At 40.9% G+C, this 12,171-nt stretch overlaps 1 protein-coding gene and 1 long non-coding RNA gene across 3 annotated transcripts in view; both read left to right on the forward strand.

The window, feature by feature from the left end:
- gpd2 (glycerol-3-phosphate dehydrogenase 2 (mitochondrial)) overlaps window positions 1–12,171 on the forward strand; it is a 157,739-nt gene that overhangs the window by 24,723 nt on the left and 120,845 nt on the right. For both annotated transcript variants that reach the window (XM_072446677.1, XM_072446669.1), the window contains exon 3: window positions 8,121–8,292. In XM_072446677.1, coding sequence (XP_072302778.1) covers window positions 8,121–8,292 — 172 coding nt within the window. The remainder of the gene's footprint in view (window positions 1–8,120; window positions 8,293–12,171) is intronic.
- On the forward strand, window positions 3,887–6,501 carry LOC140361139 (uncharacterized). The gene is made up of 3 exons (XR_011926952.1): window positions 3,887–4,198; window positions 4,840–4,992; window positions 5,185–6,501. It is a non-coding gene; the product is annotated as an uncharacterized lncRNA (long non-coding RNA).

The following is a 12,171-nucleotide window of genomic DNA, read 5'->3' on the forward strand; positions in this document are numbered from 1 at the left end:
TGAGCTTGTGAGGTGCTGAGAATTAACTAACTAAGATGGCGGATACCCTGGCGTTTTGGTGCACTTTGTCTGCATCGAAGCAAGTTCTTATATGTGAATTGCTCACTGACAATGGCAATAAAACTGATTCTGATGAAGTGGTGAGGGGCCCCCTAAGAAAATTTTGCTTAGGGCCCCCTGAAGGCTTGGGCCAGCCCTACTAATAACAACTCTTATTTACAGCAGTTATATGGACAGAAAATATTGCACAAGGCATGATTGACATTATCAATCATGCCTGGTGATGGATGATGTCAATCACCAGGCATGGTGGTGATTGACATTATCAATCACCATCATGCCTGGTGATTGATAATGAGTATAACAGTATTGTTATACCATGAGTGTAACAATACTGTTATACTCATGGTGTTACGTGAGTATAACAGTATTGCGCATGAATTCTGAATTTTTTAAAAATTTAATTTAATTGTATTTATTTTTTTATTTTTTTTGCGTGGCGGAGTTTTTTGCGCCCCCTTCTATGTATCCAAACACTATTTTGACCAGGGGAGTAGCTCGCCTAGGGCACCAAATGTACTGGGGCCGGCCCTGCCTAAACCCATGTTCAGGTTCAAGTCCGGATTCGAATCCAGAGGTTTAGGTTCAGGTCCGGACCTAATGAGTCCGGCTGAACCCATGCCATTTTTGCATAATGTTACAACAGCATAACACAAGCTACTTGGCTAAATTAAGTTGAAGCCACTTGAACAAGGACGACTATCAAGACTATCAAACACAAGGCTTAACTGCAGATTGAAATAAAATCAACTTGTCTGGTTTATTCACTGTTTTTTAACAGAAGTTACAACTTACAAATCACAAGCTAGTAGCTAGCTGCTAAACTATAGCTTAACAGTTAACACACATCAGCATGTTGAGTATTGTTCACAAAGTCAATCGGGGTCAAGCGGTCAAAGCAGCTGTTTCATCTGATACAATGTTTTGCCTTTAGACACATTTCCACTCTTTAATGTTACAGATCCATTGGCATCAAAGGTAAAAACCTTCAAACAAACAATGCACCAGTGTAAATAATTAAGTCACAGTTTAAAATAACAGAGTTCCAAAAACTAGCATAAAAGTAAACTTGAATCAGTATAAAGCAATCAACTGCGCTATTGACCGCGGCGCATGGCAGTGTTTATGTGTTTTCCAGAGCGAATTTCGCGATCAATGGAAGGTTTAAGATGGTCTGGATTCTAGAACAAAAAGGATATAGTATGTCAGTGCTATATTTTATATGAGTCCAGAACCAAATTACCGGGGTTTCGGTTTTTTTTGGACCTGAACCGAAACGTTTTTACAAGTCCAGATCCGGTCCGTCGTAGCGATACTTATCCCTAGTCTGCTCACATATGTAGGTCGAGCCAAACAAGACCAGCATCTTCTGTGCCGTCCTCCGGAGGTTTTGTTTCGTTCGGTGAAGCATAAAAGTCGTTAAGTTTAAGAGTGTTGGACCGTTTTATTAGCATTTCTTCTACCCATAAATGATCTAGTAGTAACAGCATGGAATGATTAATATCCATAAATAAAAAATCTTAATAAATGTCACTAGAATATGCAAACATTTTGACTTTAATGTTACATTTTTGCACTTCTGTCCTTCTCACGTCTCCAGTGGTTGGACACTTTGTCCAGGTTGATGCTTCGTTTGGTTCTTGCTGTGACTTTATGCTCATCAACTGTTCCAAAATGTGCCACTTCAAGACCATTTCTGGATGATATTCATAAACTAACAGGGTCGCACCTGTCATAAACCGCAGGTGCCCACGTTGTAACATGAGATATTTACATATGAATAAACGCAGTAGTGATGCGTCTTTTAAACTGGGGGACTCGTGGCATAGGCGCCGCACTCGCACCCCGCGGTGAGCGGAACCGTGGTCCACTTTAGTCCTGCTTTTGACCCGCTTTAGAACAAATCACAGCTGTCTCTAGTGTCCCTTCTGTCCTTGAAGACTCTGTGAGCTGATTTACCTGTGTCTTCACGTCAGGATCATCTGCTCCTGAGCTTACGTTGTGACATAAGACACAGAAATATGGTCCAAATAATGATGCACATGTGTCTTTTGACTTGTGAGTCCGGTCTGGCCAAGAAAGTCTCATTTACACAATAATGACACGCCAGTTGTCTATTGAAGTGCCCTTTCCTTTCTGCGCTGCGGGACTAATAAGACTAATTTCTCAGTGAAAATGATTCTGATTTTAATAAAACACACAGCGTTTTGAAACTAAAAATGTAGAGAACACGACGTGTCCCCTGGACAGTGCTTCTATTGTCCACAAGATCTACAGTGTGTCAAACACTTGCGCTTCCTGCTTGATTGGCCCCGGTGGCCGTTTGTGGGGAATTTTGTTTTCTGCGCGCCATAGATCTTATGTGCGAGCAGTGCGCAATTGCGCAGGCGCAGCTTAGAGGGAACAGTGTCATCTCTTGGGGAAATGTGGACATTACAGGCGAAAGGTAAAGCGAACGGCCAGCCACAGTATCATGAGATTTTTTTTTTTTTTTTTTTTTTTTTTTATAAATTTAACTTGGACAAACTTGGCCAGCCGGATTGAAAGGCCGTAGTTTGGGGACCACTGCTATAAAGCAATCAACTTAGCAGTATCAAAAGTAGAATATGAAAATATTTTACGCAACAAATCAAAATAATACATCATATTAGCAGCATTAAACACCAGACCATATAACAACTGTAGAATACAAATACAAAATACTATTACAAAATATAAACTCCAATTAATGAATGCAGCAATTAAGCAATATTACTTTGACTTAGTATTTACTTAATACCAAATACATCACACCACAACATAACACTTATAACACAGTTATTTCATCCGTATTTACACCCAGACAAGACCACGCTGACCCCGCCCCTTTAACACGCGGCGGCCACAGCTTAAAACAGTTCAAATAAAGCCAGCGATCTTACCGGCTGTCACTTCAATGTTCGCATGTGGATACACGGTTCACTTCAATGTTCGCACGTGGATACACGGTTCCGCGCTGTCTCTCGCATCTTTAAACTTATTTCGCCGGCTTCAACTTATGCCCGGAAGACGCGTGCGTCGCTAATTAGGGTCCGGGTGCGCCATTGACAGCGGCGCATGGCAGTGTTTACGTATATTCCAGCGCAAATTTCGCGATCAATGCAAGGTTTAAGATGGTTTAGATTCTAGATAGGCCATAGGCTGTAGCCTGTATCGTTCAAGTTCGCTACACCTGTCACAAGACTAAAAAATGACTTCAAACATAAAATTATCATTGTACCATTAGCTCATGACCCAAAGTTCTCCACTCGCATCGCGCCAGTTTTTTTACGGCGATAACTTAAATGCGGAACTATATTCTCAGCCTGATAGCGCAATATCCCTACGCCTGAATCATTCCGCCTCTGAATCACCCAATCAGGGGAGAGATTACTACAACAACATCAAACATGGCTGCTCCCGTGGAGCGTCATGTTGTCTCTCGAGCCGATAGAAAACGCTATGAAAATATGGATTACACATGCATCACACACATTTCAGCGGTAGAAAAAGAACAAACACAGCCACAGACTGTTGTCCGCTGGAGGAAGCTGGTGACTTGTGCTCAGAAGTGGATAGAAATTGACGGAATAGACCGCGCGTTAGCGGCAGCTGTTTGTGTACACGATGATGACTTCGCCAAACAAAACTATCCTACGTCTTCTGTGGCTTCTTCGGACGGAAATCTTTCTCATTTTCTGGAAAGTAACAAGCCAGGCTTTCACCCTACATGCTATAGACGTTTCACCCTACATGCTATAGACGTTTCACCCTACATGCTATAGACATTTCACCCTACATGCTATAGACGTTTCACCCTACATGCTATAGACGTTTCATTGACAAGAAACGAATTACTAGTGCTGAAAAGCTTGCGGCAAAACAGTCGGTCTGTGGGCAGCATGGAGAGGGTTAGGATGACGCTGAATCTACCACATCAACTCTGCCACCTTCTCCCAAACGACTGAGATCTACCACAGATGTAAAGACAAAATCATCTAAAAAGTCAAGTGATGTACTTCCTGCAGTTTGCATCATTTGCAGAAGGTTGATCGCTGTATCAAAGAGGCTCACAAGACAAAGAAAGATAAATTGGTCCAAGCTGAAACTTTAACTGCTGGTGAGTAGATTATATACTGATTCTTGCATGTGTGTTTTCTCTTGCTCGTGGTAAATAGGACTAATCACAGTGAAATAAGTTGGCGAAAATATACATAGATAAGATAAGATATTCCTTTATTGTCCCACGTGGGGAAATTTCATTGGTGCAACGCAGGTAGATACAGAGGTAGATACAGAAGAACAGATCACTTATAGGAAGTCTGAAAAACACTTTCAGTAGAAGATCTCCTATAAATAAATAAAAACTCCCATAGACAAATAAATAAATACATAAATACCATTGCATGTGATCACGACAGTAATTGCACATGAATATGTGTCACGACAGCACATAGATTGCACATGAATTTCACAGTAATTGCACATGAATTCCAACAGCAATTGCACATAAGATAATCCTTTATTGTCCCACATGGGGAAATTTCATTGATGCAACGCAGGAAGATCCAGAGGTAGATACAGAAGAAAAGAACAGATCACTATAGGAATATGTGCCTAGTTTATTACATGTAGGTGTAGATGTAATGTACGTAAGACTGTATGATGATGTGAGTTGAATAAAAGGGCAATACAACTTTTGCGATTGTTTACTGATTGTGCTCACCCTTGATTGAAATTCTTTTACTTCTCCTTTACTAGGAAGTTTGGTCAAAGCAGCTGACTAAAGAGCAGATGAATCCATCCTGATGTGTACCAGAGGTAAAGATTGTGTTGCCATTGAAGGCACCTCTATCACAAGAGGTGTTACAAAGAATACTCAAGCTTTCCGACAAAGAAGACAAGTGATGAAAGGTAACATTTTGGTAATCAAATAAAATATATATATATTCCCATATATTTAGATAAATTCATAATTTAATTGAAAATTATTGTAATGACTACACGATAATTTTAAAGACGTTTGAATCAAAGCAAATTTCTGTTTGTAGTGAGCTAGTACATTTCAATCACTGACCAATCACTGCATTTCCTTGCTTTATACAGGTTACCTAAAGTCTGGGAGTATGGCGATGCATATACAGCATTCTGTGACACTGTGTCATCCGGACACGACTGATTGAAAATCAGGAAATCCTCAGAATGAAGAAGCTCTTGTCCCTGTTCCAGAAATTCATCAAAAAACACCATGGTCATGGAAGTTACCGATAATTAAATTATTCTTATTGTTTATGAAAGAAAACAAGAGACGATCAGATAAACATCACAGCTATGTTTCCATCCATTTTCTACCGCTTGTTCCCTTTTGGGGTCGCGGGTGACTGGAGCCTATCCCAGACTTCGGGCCTTAGGCAGGGTACACCCTGGACAGTGGCCAACTTATCACAGCTATGTTTATTCATGAAATTTCATTCAAGAACAAACCAATCCAGTTAGCTACAGGAGTCTACATATTTTCATTCATTTTATTTATTTATACAGGGAAAACCCAGTGAGAAAAGTGGTTACCCTGTTAAAACACAACACAAAATAAACAACAAACATAGGATACTAAAACACAAATAAAATAATAATTCTAAAACTAAAACACAAATAAAATAGTAATCTATCAATACTTATGAATTTCTATTCCTTGTCTAATTTTTACAGATCCGATGCGAAGAAGAAACCTGAGTGAAATGGTTTCCACAGAGACGACAGGATTTCTCCACCAGGATTTTTCAACTGAAACTGATATGTCAGTTTCTGAGATGTCATGTAGTGATGGAGAAATGGTGCCAGAAAGTGGTAAAGATGCAGCACTGCGAGAGCTCTCAAGGACAGTTTACAGTGCAGGTGTATCACTGAAACAAGCGGTCAAGAGTGCCCCTAGGATGGATGAAACAAGCGGTCAAGAGTGCCCCTAGGATGGATGAAACAAGCGGTCAAGAGTGCCCCTAGGATGGATGAAACAAGCGGTCAAAAGTGCCCCTAGGATGGATGTAAATCTGCCTCCTACATCAGAGGATCTAAATGTTTCCTCTGCCAGAAAGATTGTGCCAATTGAACTTTATAACTTACTAGCTTGGTGTGTAGGTGCTAGTGATAAATTGACATTGTCTAACATGGTAAATGTATCCGAGGAGGTTGATCTTTGTTTACTGTCAATTTGCCAAGATATATATTTGTCCTCAAAAGGTAAAAATCAAACCAGTGTTGTACTTACACATTTTGACATCAATCATACTTATATCATTCCTCTGTTTGTATGTATATCCTATTCTGCAGAAAGTTTGCCTTATACTAGCTCGAAAGATACACATGTTAATTAACCTGTTTATCACGCTGTAAATACTGCTTTTATGATTGTAATTATTTGTTCATATTGAAAATACATTACATAAAATTATATCCTTTCTATAGAATAAAACCTTTACCAATAGCCTATGTTTTCTTTCTTCAAATGGGCAACTGGTGTTGAAAGGGTTAAAATACTACTTTTAGATTATGTTTTTATAGTGTAGTATGAATCAAGAATAGAGAATTTGTAATTGTTGAAGCATTCAGTTGAATACTAAATGTGGAGTAAGAGTTTTCAAGTGCGTAACGATAACATGCAAAATTGTTAAAATTGTTTTTTTTAACTTACGTTAGCACATAAACTGAAGCACCCAGAGTCTCACCACTTTACATCCTCCAAGAAAGTAGTAATGTCTCTGAGAATCTGAATTTCTGAAGTAATCAATCAAAGAATGAAAAAAATAAGAAGGTATGAAGATGGGTGTACACCCCAATTTGTCACATATTTGGGTAAACTGGCAACTTCGACACCTATTTTCTCAAATACTGGCAGAAATCATGCGGAGAACTTTTTCCCCCAGCTCAAGTATATCTTTGAGATTGGAAAACCACTTTTGAAAAGTAGTCTTGATGTGGTGGAGCGAAATTCATTTTCTAGCCACATTCTGAGTTACAGCCTATGGCCTAAGAACGAAAAGGATATAGTATTTGAGTGCTATATTTTTTTATGAGTCCAGAACCGAATCACCGGGTTTTAGTTTTTTTTGGCCCTGAACCGAAACTTTTTTACAAGTCCAGATCCGGTCCGTCGTAGCGGTATGCATCCCTAGGTGAGACTCATGGTCCAGCATAGACTTGAGTTTAGCCAGGACCTTTCTGTCCCCCACCTCTGCACATAGCATAGCTCAGGACGGAGCTGGACTTCTTGATAACTTTGTACAGCTTCTTCTTCTGAGATGCCGCTGTTCTGCAGACCACAGGGAGCAGCAGTTCTTTACAACAATAACATTGTTTTAAACTCTGCTGTGCATAATCATTTGGAACTGTGCATTTTAAGGTTATATTTTTGAAAGAAATACTGTTATCATTGGGAGGTTTGTTCAATAATATTTGAATTGTTATTTATTTGGATTATTTTGTTTGGCTAAATCAGAGAAAAATATTATTTGCATACTAATTTGGAACGCTGTTTAGTAACAGACATCAGACAGATGAAAAAAAATACATTCAGACTTAATTTGGAAATGGACTGATTTGCCAAGACCATGTTGTCAATATAAAAAAATATTTTCTTGTTTTCTGTCATACGTTCGAATGTTTCAATTCCTCAATTGTGTTTTGCTTGTTGAGTTTGCAGCAATCCATGTAAGCCGCCATGTTTGTTTAGACACAAACACACCATGTGTGTCTCTTATTGTTCTGAAGTCTCACAATACCTCCCTCCTCCATTTAAAAACTAAATGGAGTTCTCCTTACTCAGAAATGTTCCTGTCCTTATTCACAACAAAAGAAAAGGAATGATTATTTAATAATGGATTAGTATGAAATTAATGTACACAAAAATCATCTACAAAATGTGGCTTCAAATGTTGCCTATTTCATATCAAGAAAAAAAAGTCCTAAATGAAAAAAAAATGTAAAATTAAAAATGTATTAATCTACATTCAGATAATTTCATACTGATTTCTGTGCCTGTCCCTTAGGCGAAGCTGGCTCACGTCGCTGCCGAAGCAGATCTGAAGGTCCCTTTTCCCCATGAGCTGCCCTCTCGCCAGGCTCAGTTGTTGGCCCTGAAGAGCACACAGGAGTTCGATGTGTTGATCGTGGGAGGAGGGGCCACAGGAGCTGGATGTGCCTTAGACGCTGTCACACGCAGTAAGAGAAAATCTGGTGCCAAACAACATGTCATAAGTCTTCAACAATCGTTTTTCCAGTTGCTGAAATAATCCTCAAAATGTATCAATGCAGCTGCAGTTGGCTCCTAAAATATTAAAACTATACAGTACATTTGACATTCTAGCTCCAAAGTAAATAATTTAATTGGGAAATTCATTCTGGTGACTTCCGGTCATGGATCCGGTCTAGACGCAAGCATCCACAGCTCTCCTACCCTACAATTGCCTTAAAAATCTCTGTATCACCCACATAACTCTAAGAAATGAGGAGGAAGAGATGTGTAAACATGGAAAAATGAGTAATTCACGGTACAAAACATCCCATCACAACGAGAGCTGAGAACTCAGAGCTTTAGAACGGTAACTGGCAGGAACAATTTGATGGCCGGAGAAGGCTCTGAATTAGAATGTTTTGGTTGATAGTGTCAAACAATGCAATGAGGTCCAACAGAACCAGGATTGAGAACAGTCTATCATCAGCAGCTAATCAATAAATAAATCCAATTTCATTGAACAAGCACAATTCACGTCACTCTGGGACATCGTTCCTCGCCACCACAGACATTGTTTGACTCCCTTGCCACCACAGACATTGTTTGACTCCCTTGCCACCACAGACATTGTTTGACTCCCTCGCCACCACAGACATTGTTTGATTCCCTCGCCACCACAGACATTGTTTGATTCCCTCGCCACCACAGACATTGTTTGATTCCCTCGCCACCACAGACATTGTTTGATTCCCTCGCCACCACAGACATTGTTTGATTCCCTCGCCACCACAGACATTGTTTGATTCCCTCGCCACCACAGACATTGTTTGATTAATTTTTCACTGTCGCCCTCAGATTTAGGCGTTACAAAAATAAATTTACTTGAATTGAATTCATACAAAAATGCAATTCAAAGTTCTTTACGTTAAACACATACAAAAAACACAATGCAGTATAAGTCGCAATAAATCAATAAAAACACATTAATATAGTAAAAAACATAATAATTTATTTTAATTTATAATAAAATAAAATATACACTATCATGTCCAAGATGTACTTTGGTCGTGGGCCATGGAGAACCTTAATGAGCGTTCACACTGCGGAGTCCAAATTTGCGCTGGATGCCCAAGTTGGACACCTGTACATTTGAAGGCAGATGCTTTGGATGCGTCCAAAAATAAACTCACCAGCAAACGCACGTCTGTGGTGTCCAGTGCACATGCGCATTGGAAGAGTTGTTGTGGTTTTTTGTTGTGTTTTTTTTTGTTGTTGTTTGCCAATGTTGCTGTCCTCTTGGTCCGATGGTAGGCTTTGGTATATTTTGGTGTCCAAAGTCCCAAAAATTAGGCAAAAACTGCTCTGCGGCTTGTCTGGGTCCACCAGATTCTTCAGGGATGAGCAGAGTTTATTGAATTTTTGCTCCAAGAGTTGCGAAATTATATATATTTTTCCGGTGCAGGGTTTGTTTTTTGGTCCTTCTTCCGGATAGTGAAATGCGTAGGGTTGGGTTGGGTTGGCAGAGGTGGAGTGGGGGAGGGGGTGTCAAATCTGCAGTAGAAAGAATTTAGTTGTTGCTCCAGTTTTATGTCATCTACAGAAGGGGAAGCACGGGGCTTGTAGTTTGTGAGAAGACGGAGCCCACTCCACAGTTAGTTGTTGTTTGAGAACTGCTGCTTCAGACGCTTATTGTAACGGGCTCTAGCTCTTGACACCTCCCTGCTAAATCCGTACTTTGCCTCTTTGTAGCGTTCTCTATCGGCGGCCCCGCTGCCTCCTTCTGCTGTCTCAACTGTCTCAGTTTGGGTGTGAATCAGGGTTTGTCATTGTTGAAGGTGACTTTATGTGCTGGTATAATGCTGTCCTCACAGAATTGAATGTATGGCGTCACAGTGTCCGTGTACTCATCCAAACTATCTGTGACAGCTCTGAAATCCTCCCAGTCTGCAATGTCCAAGCACGCACGTAGCTCCTCCATTGCCTCATTGATCCACCTCTTGGAATTTTTGAGGTTTTGAGAGCTTCAGTGTTGCAAAAATGCTGGACGCACAACCTCTTAGATGCCGCTGTCTGAACGCCCCTTTATACACAAGTAGAGCGGCTTTAAAGTCTATTCTCAGAGCCACAGGAAGCCAGTGCAGAGACCTGAGCACAGTGCTAATGTGCATACTTCCTGGTTCTATTCATGACACGAGCAACAGCGTTCTGGATTAACTGCTGCTGCTATACAGCTCGTTTGGAGAGGCCAGGGAGCAGGCCGTTACCGTAGTTTAATCTACAAGAGACAAATGCATGGATAAGTCTCTCCAAGTCTGGTTAAGACACTCGATATTTTTAATTTTGGCAATGTTTTTCTGATTTTATTGAATTGATTTAGCTATTGTAATTATTCCTAAATTTCTTACTTTGTTTACAGATTTTAGAGAAAAAGGCTCAAGGTGATTGCTAACATTTTCTCTTTGTCTCTTTCCAAAGACAATGATTTCTGTCTTGTCTGAGTCCAGCTGGAGAAAGTTGTTTTGCATACACATGTTTTCAAGGAATGACTTCAACCTATGTAAGGCCGTACCAGTGATGCCCACCCAGTTCTCTCATTTCTGTTGAAGGATCCTGTGATCGACAGTGTCGAATGCTGCATCTTCCTCTGCCTTTACCTGATCAAGTTGTCATATGTCGAGTCAGAACTCTGATGACAGGTGGGTTAAGTGCAATGTAGTGGTAGCTTTTGAGGCCAGGGTTACGGAGTTAGAAGCGCGGATCCGCTGTTTAGAGGAGCTAAAGTCTAGCTATAGCAAGGTTGTAGCTAGCAACGTTAGCATTAGCAGTGCTAGCGAGGCTAAGACTAGCCCCTCGGTACCTCCCATGCAGCCGGGACAAGACCAAGAACAGAATAGGGACCAATTTGTGACAGTTCGGAGGGAACGATGCGCTAAACGCCAGCCTGTCGTGCACCGTGAGCTTCCTGTCAACAGTAGATTTGCTCCCCTTAGCTTAACATTCTAGTAATTGGAAGTTCTATAGTCATAGACGTGAAACTACCAGCTCCTGCTAGCATCAGGTTTTATCCAGGGGCCATAATGGGTGACATCAAAGAAAACCTTAGGCTTTTAAAGCAAAGTAGACAGAGGTTCTGCCTAATCGTGATTCACACATGCAGGGTAACGATGCCCGGCGGAGACAGAGTTTCTCAAACTACAAGTAGGTGCGGTGAGTGAATAATCAAATCAAATCAAATCAATTTATTTTTGTAAGGCCCAAAATCACAACAACAGTTGCCTCTGAGGGCCACAGGGAGAAATGAATCAACAATGTCTGTGGTGGCGATGGAGTCAGACAATGTCTGGCAAATAGGCAAAGTCGATACCATAATAATTTTTCTGGTCCCCTGCCCAATTGGATCAATGCTGAACTGTACAGCTGCTTTTCAGCAATCAACAGCTGGTTATCTACTCAGTGCCCTCAAAACAATGTAGTCTTTGTTGACAATTAGAGTGCATTTTGGGGAAGGCCGTAGCTGCAGAGCTGCGGCGCGGTCAAATGGCCCAGCAGTTTCAGGAACCGCGGCACTGCCATATAGCCTCATGGCTAACCCTAACCCTAACCTTAACCCTAACCCGGTCTAAAACGGCGCGGTCAAATAGCGCAGCAGTTTCAGGAGCAGCGGCACAAAATAACATGGCAGTTTCGGCCGCGCGGCTATGTAGACACTCCCTTTGGGGAAAGCCCACGCTCATCCGCAGGGATGGAATCCATCCGACTTCGAAAAGTGACCACCATGGAATGAGCCCCGGGTGCAGAGCAGCAGTGTAAGACACTAGTCAAATCTCAGAAAAGTAATTTCAGGCATCAGACCAAATAACTAAAGA

This window comes from Eucyclogobius newberryi, unplaced genomic scaffold (genome assembly GCF_026437365.1).
Source record: "Eucyclogobius newberryi isolate DKJ021-1_F unplaced genomic scaffold, fEucNew1.0.hap1 SCAF_1, whole genome shotgun sequence".
Lineage (NCBI taxonomy): Eukaryota > Metazoa > Chordata > Actinopteri > Gobiiformes > Gobiidae > Eucyclogobius > Eucyclogobius newberryi.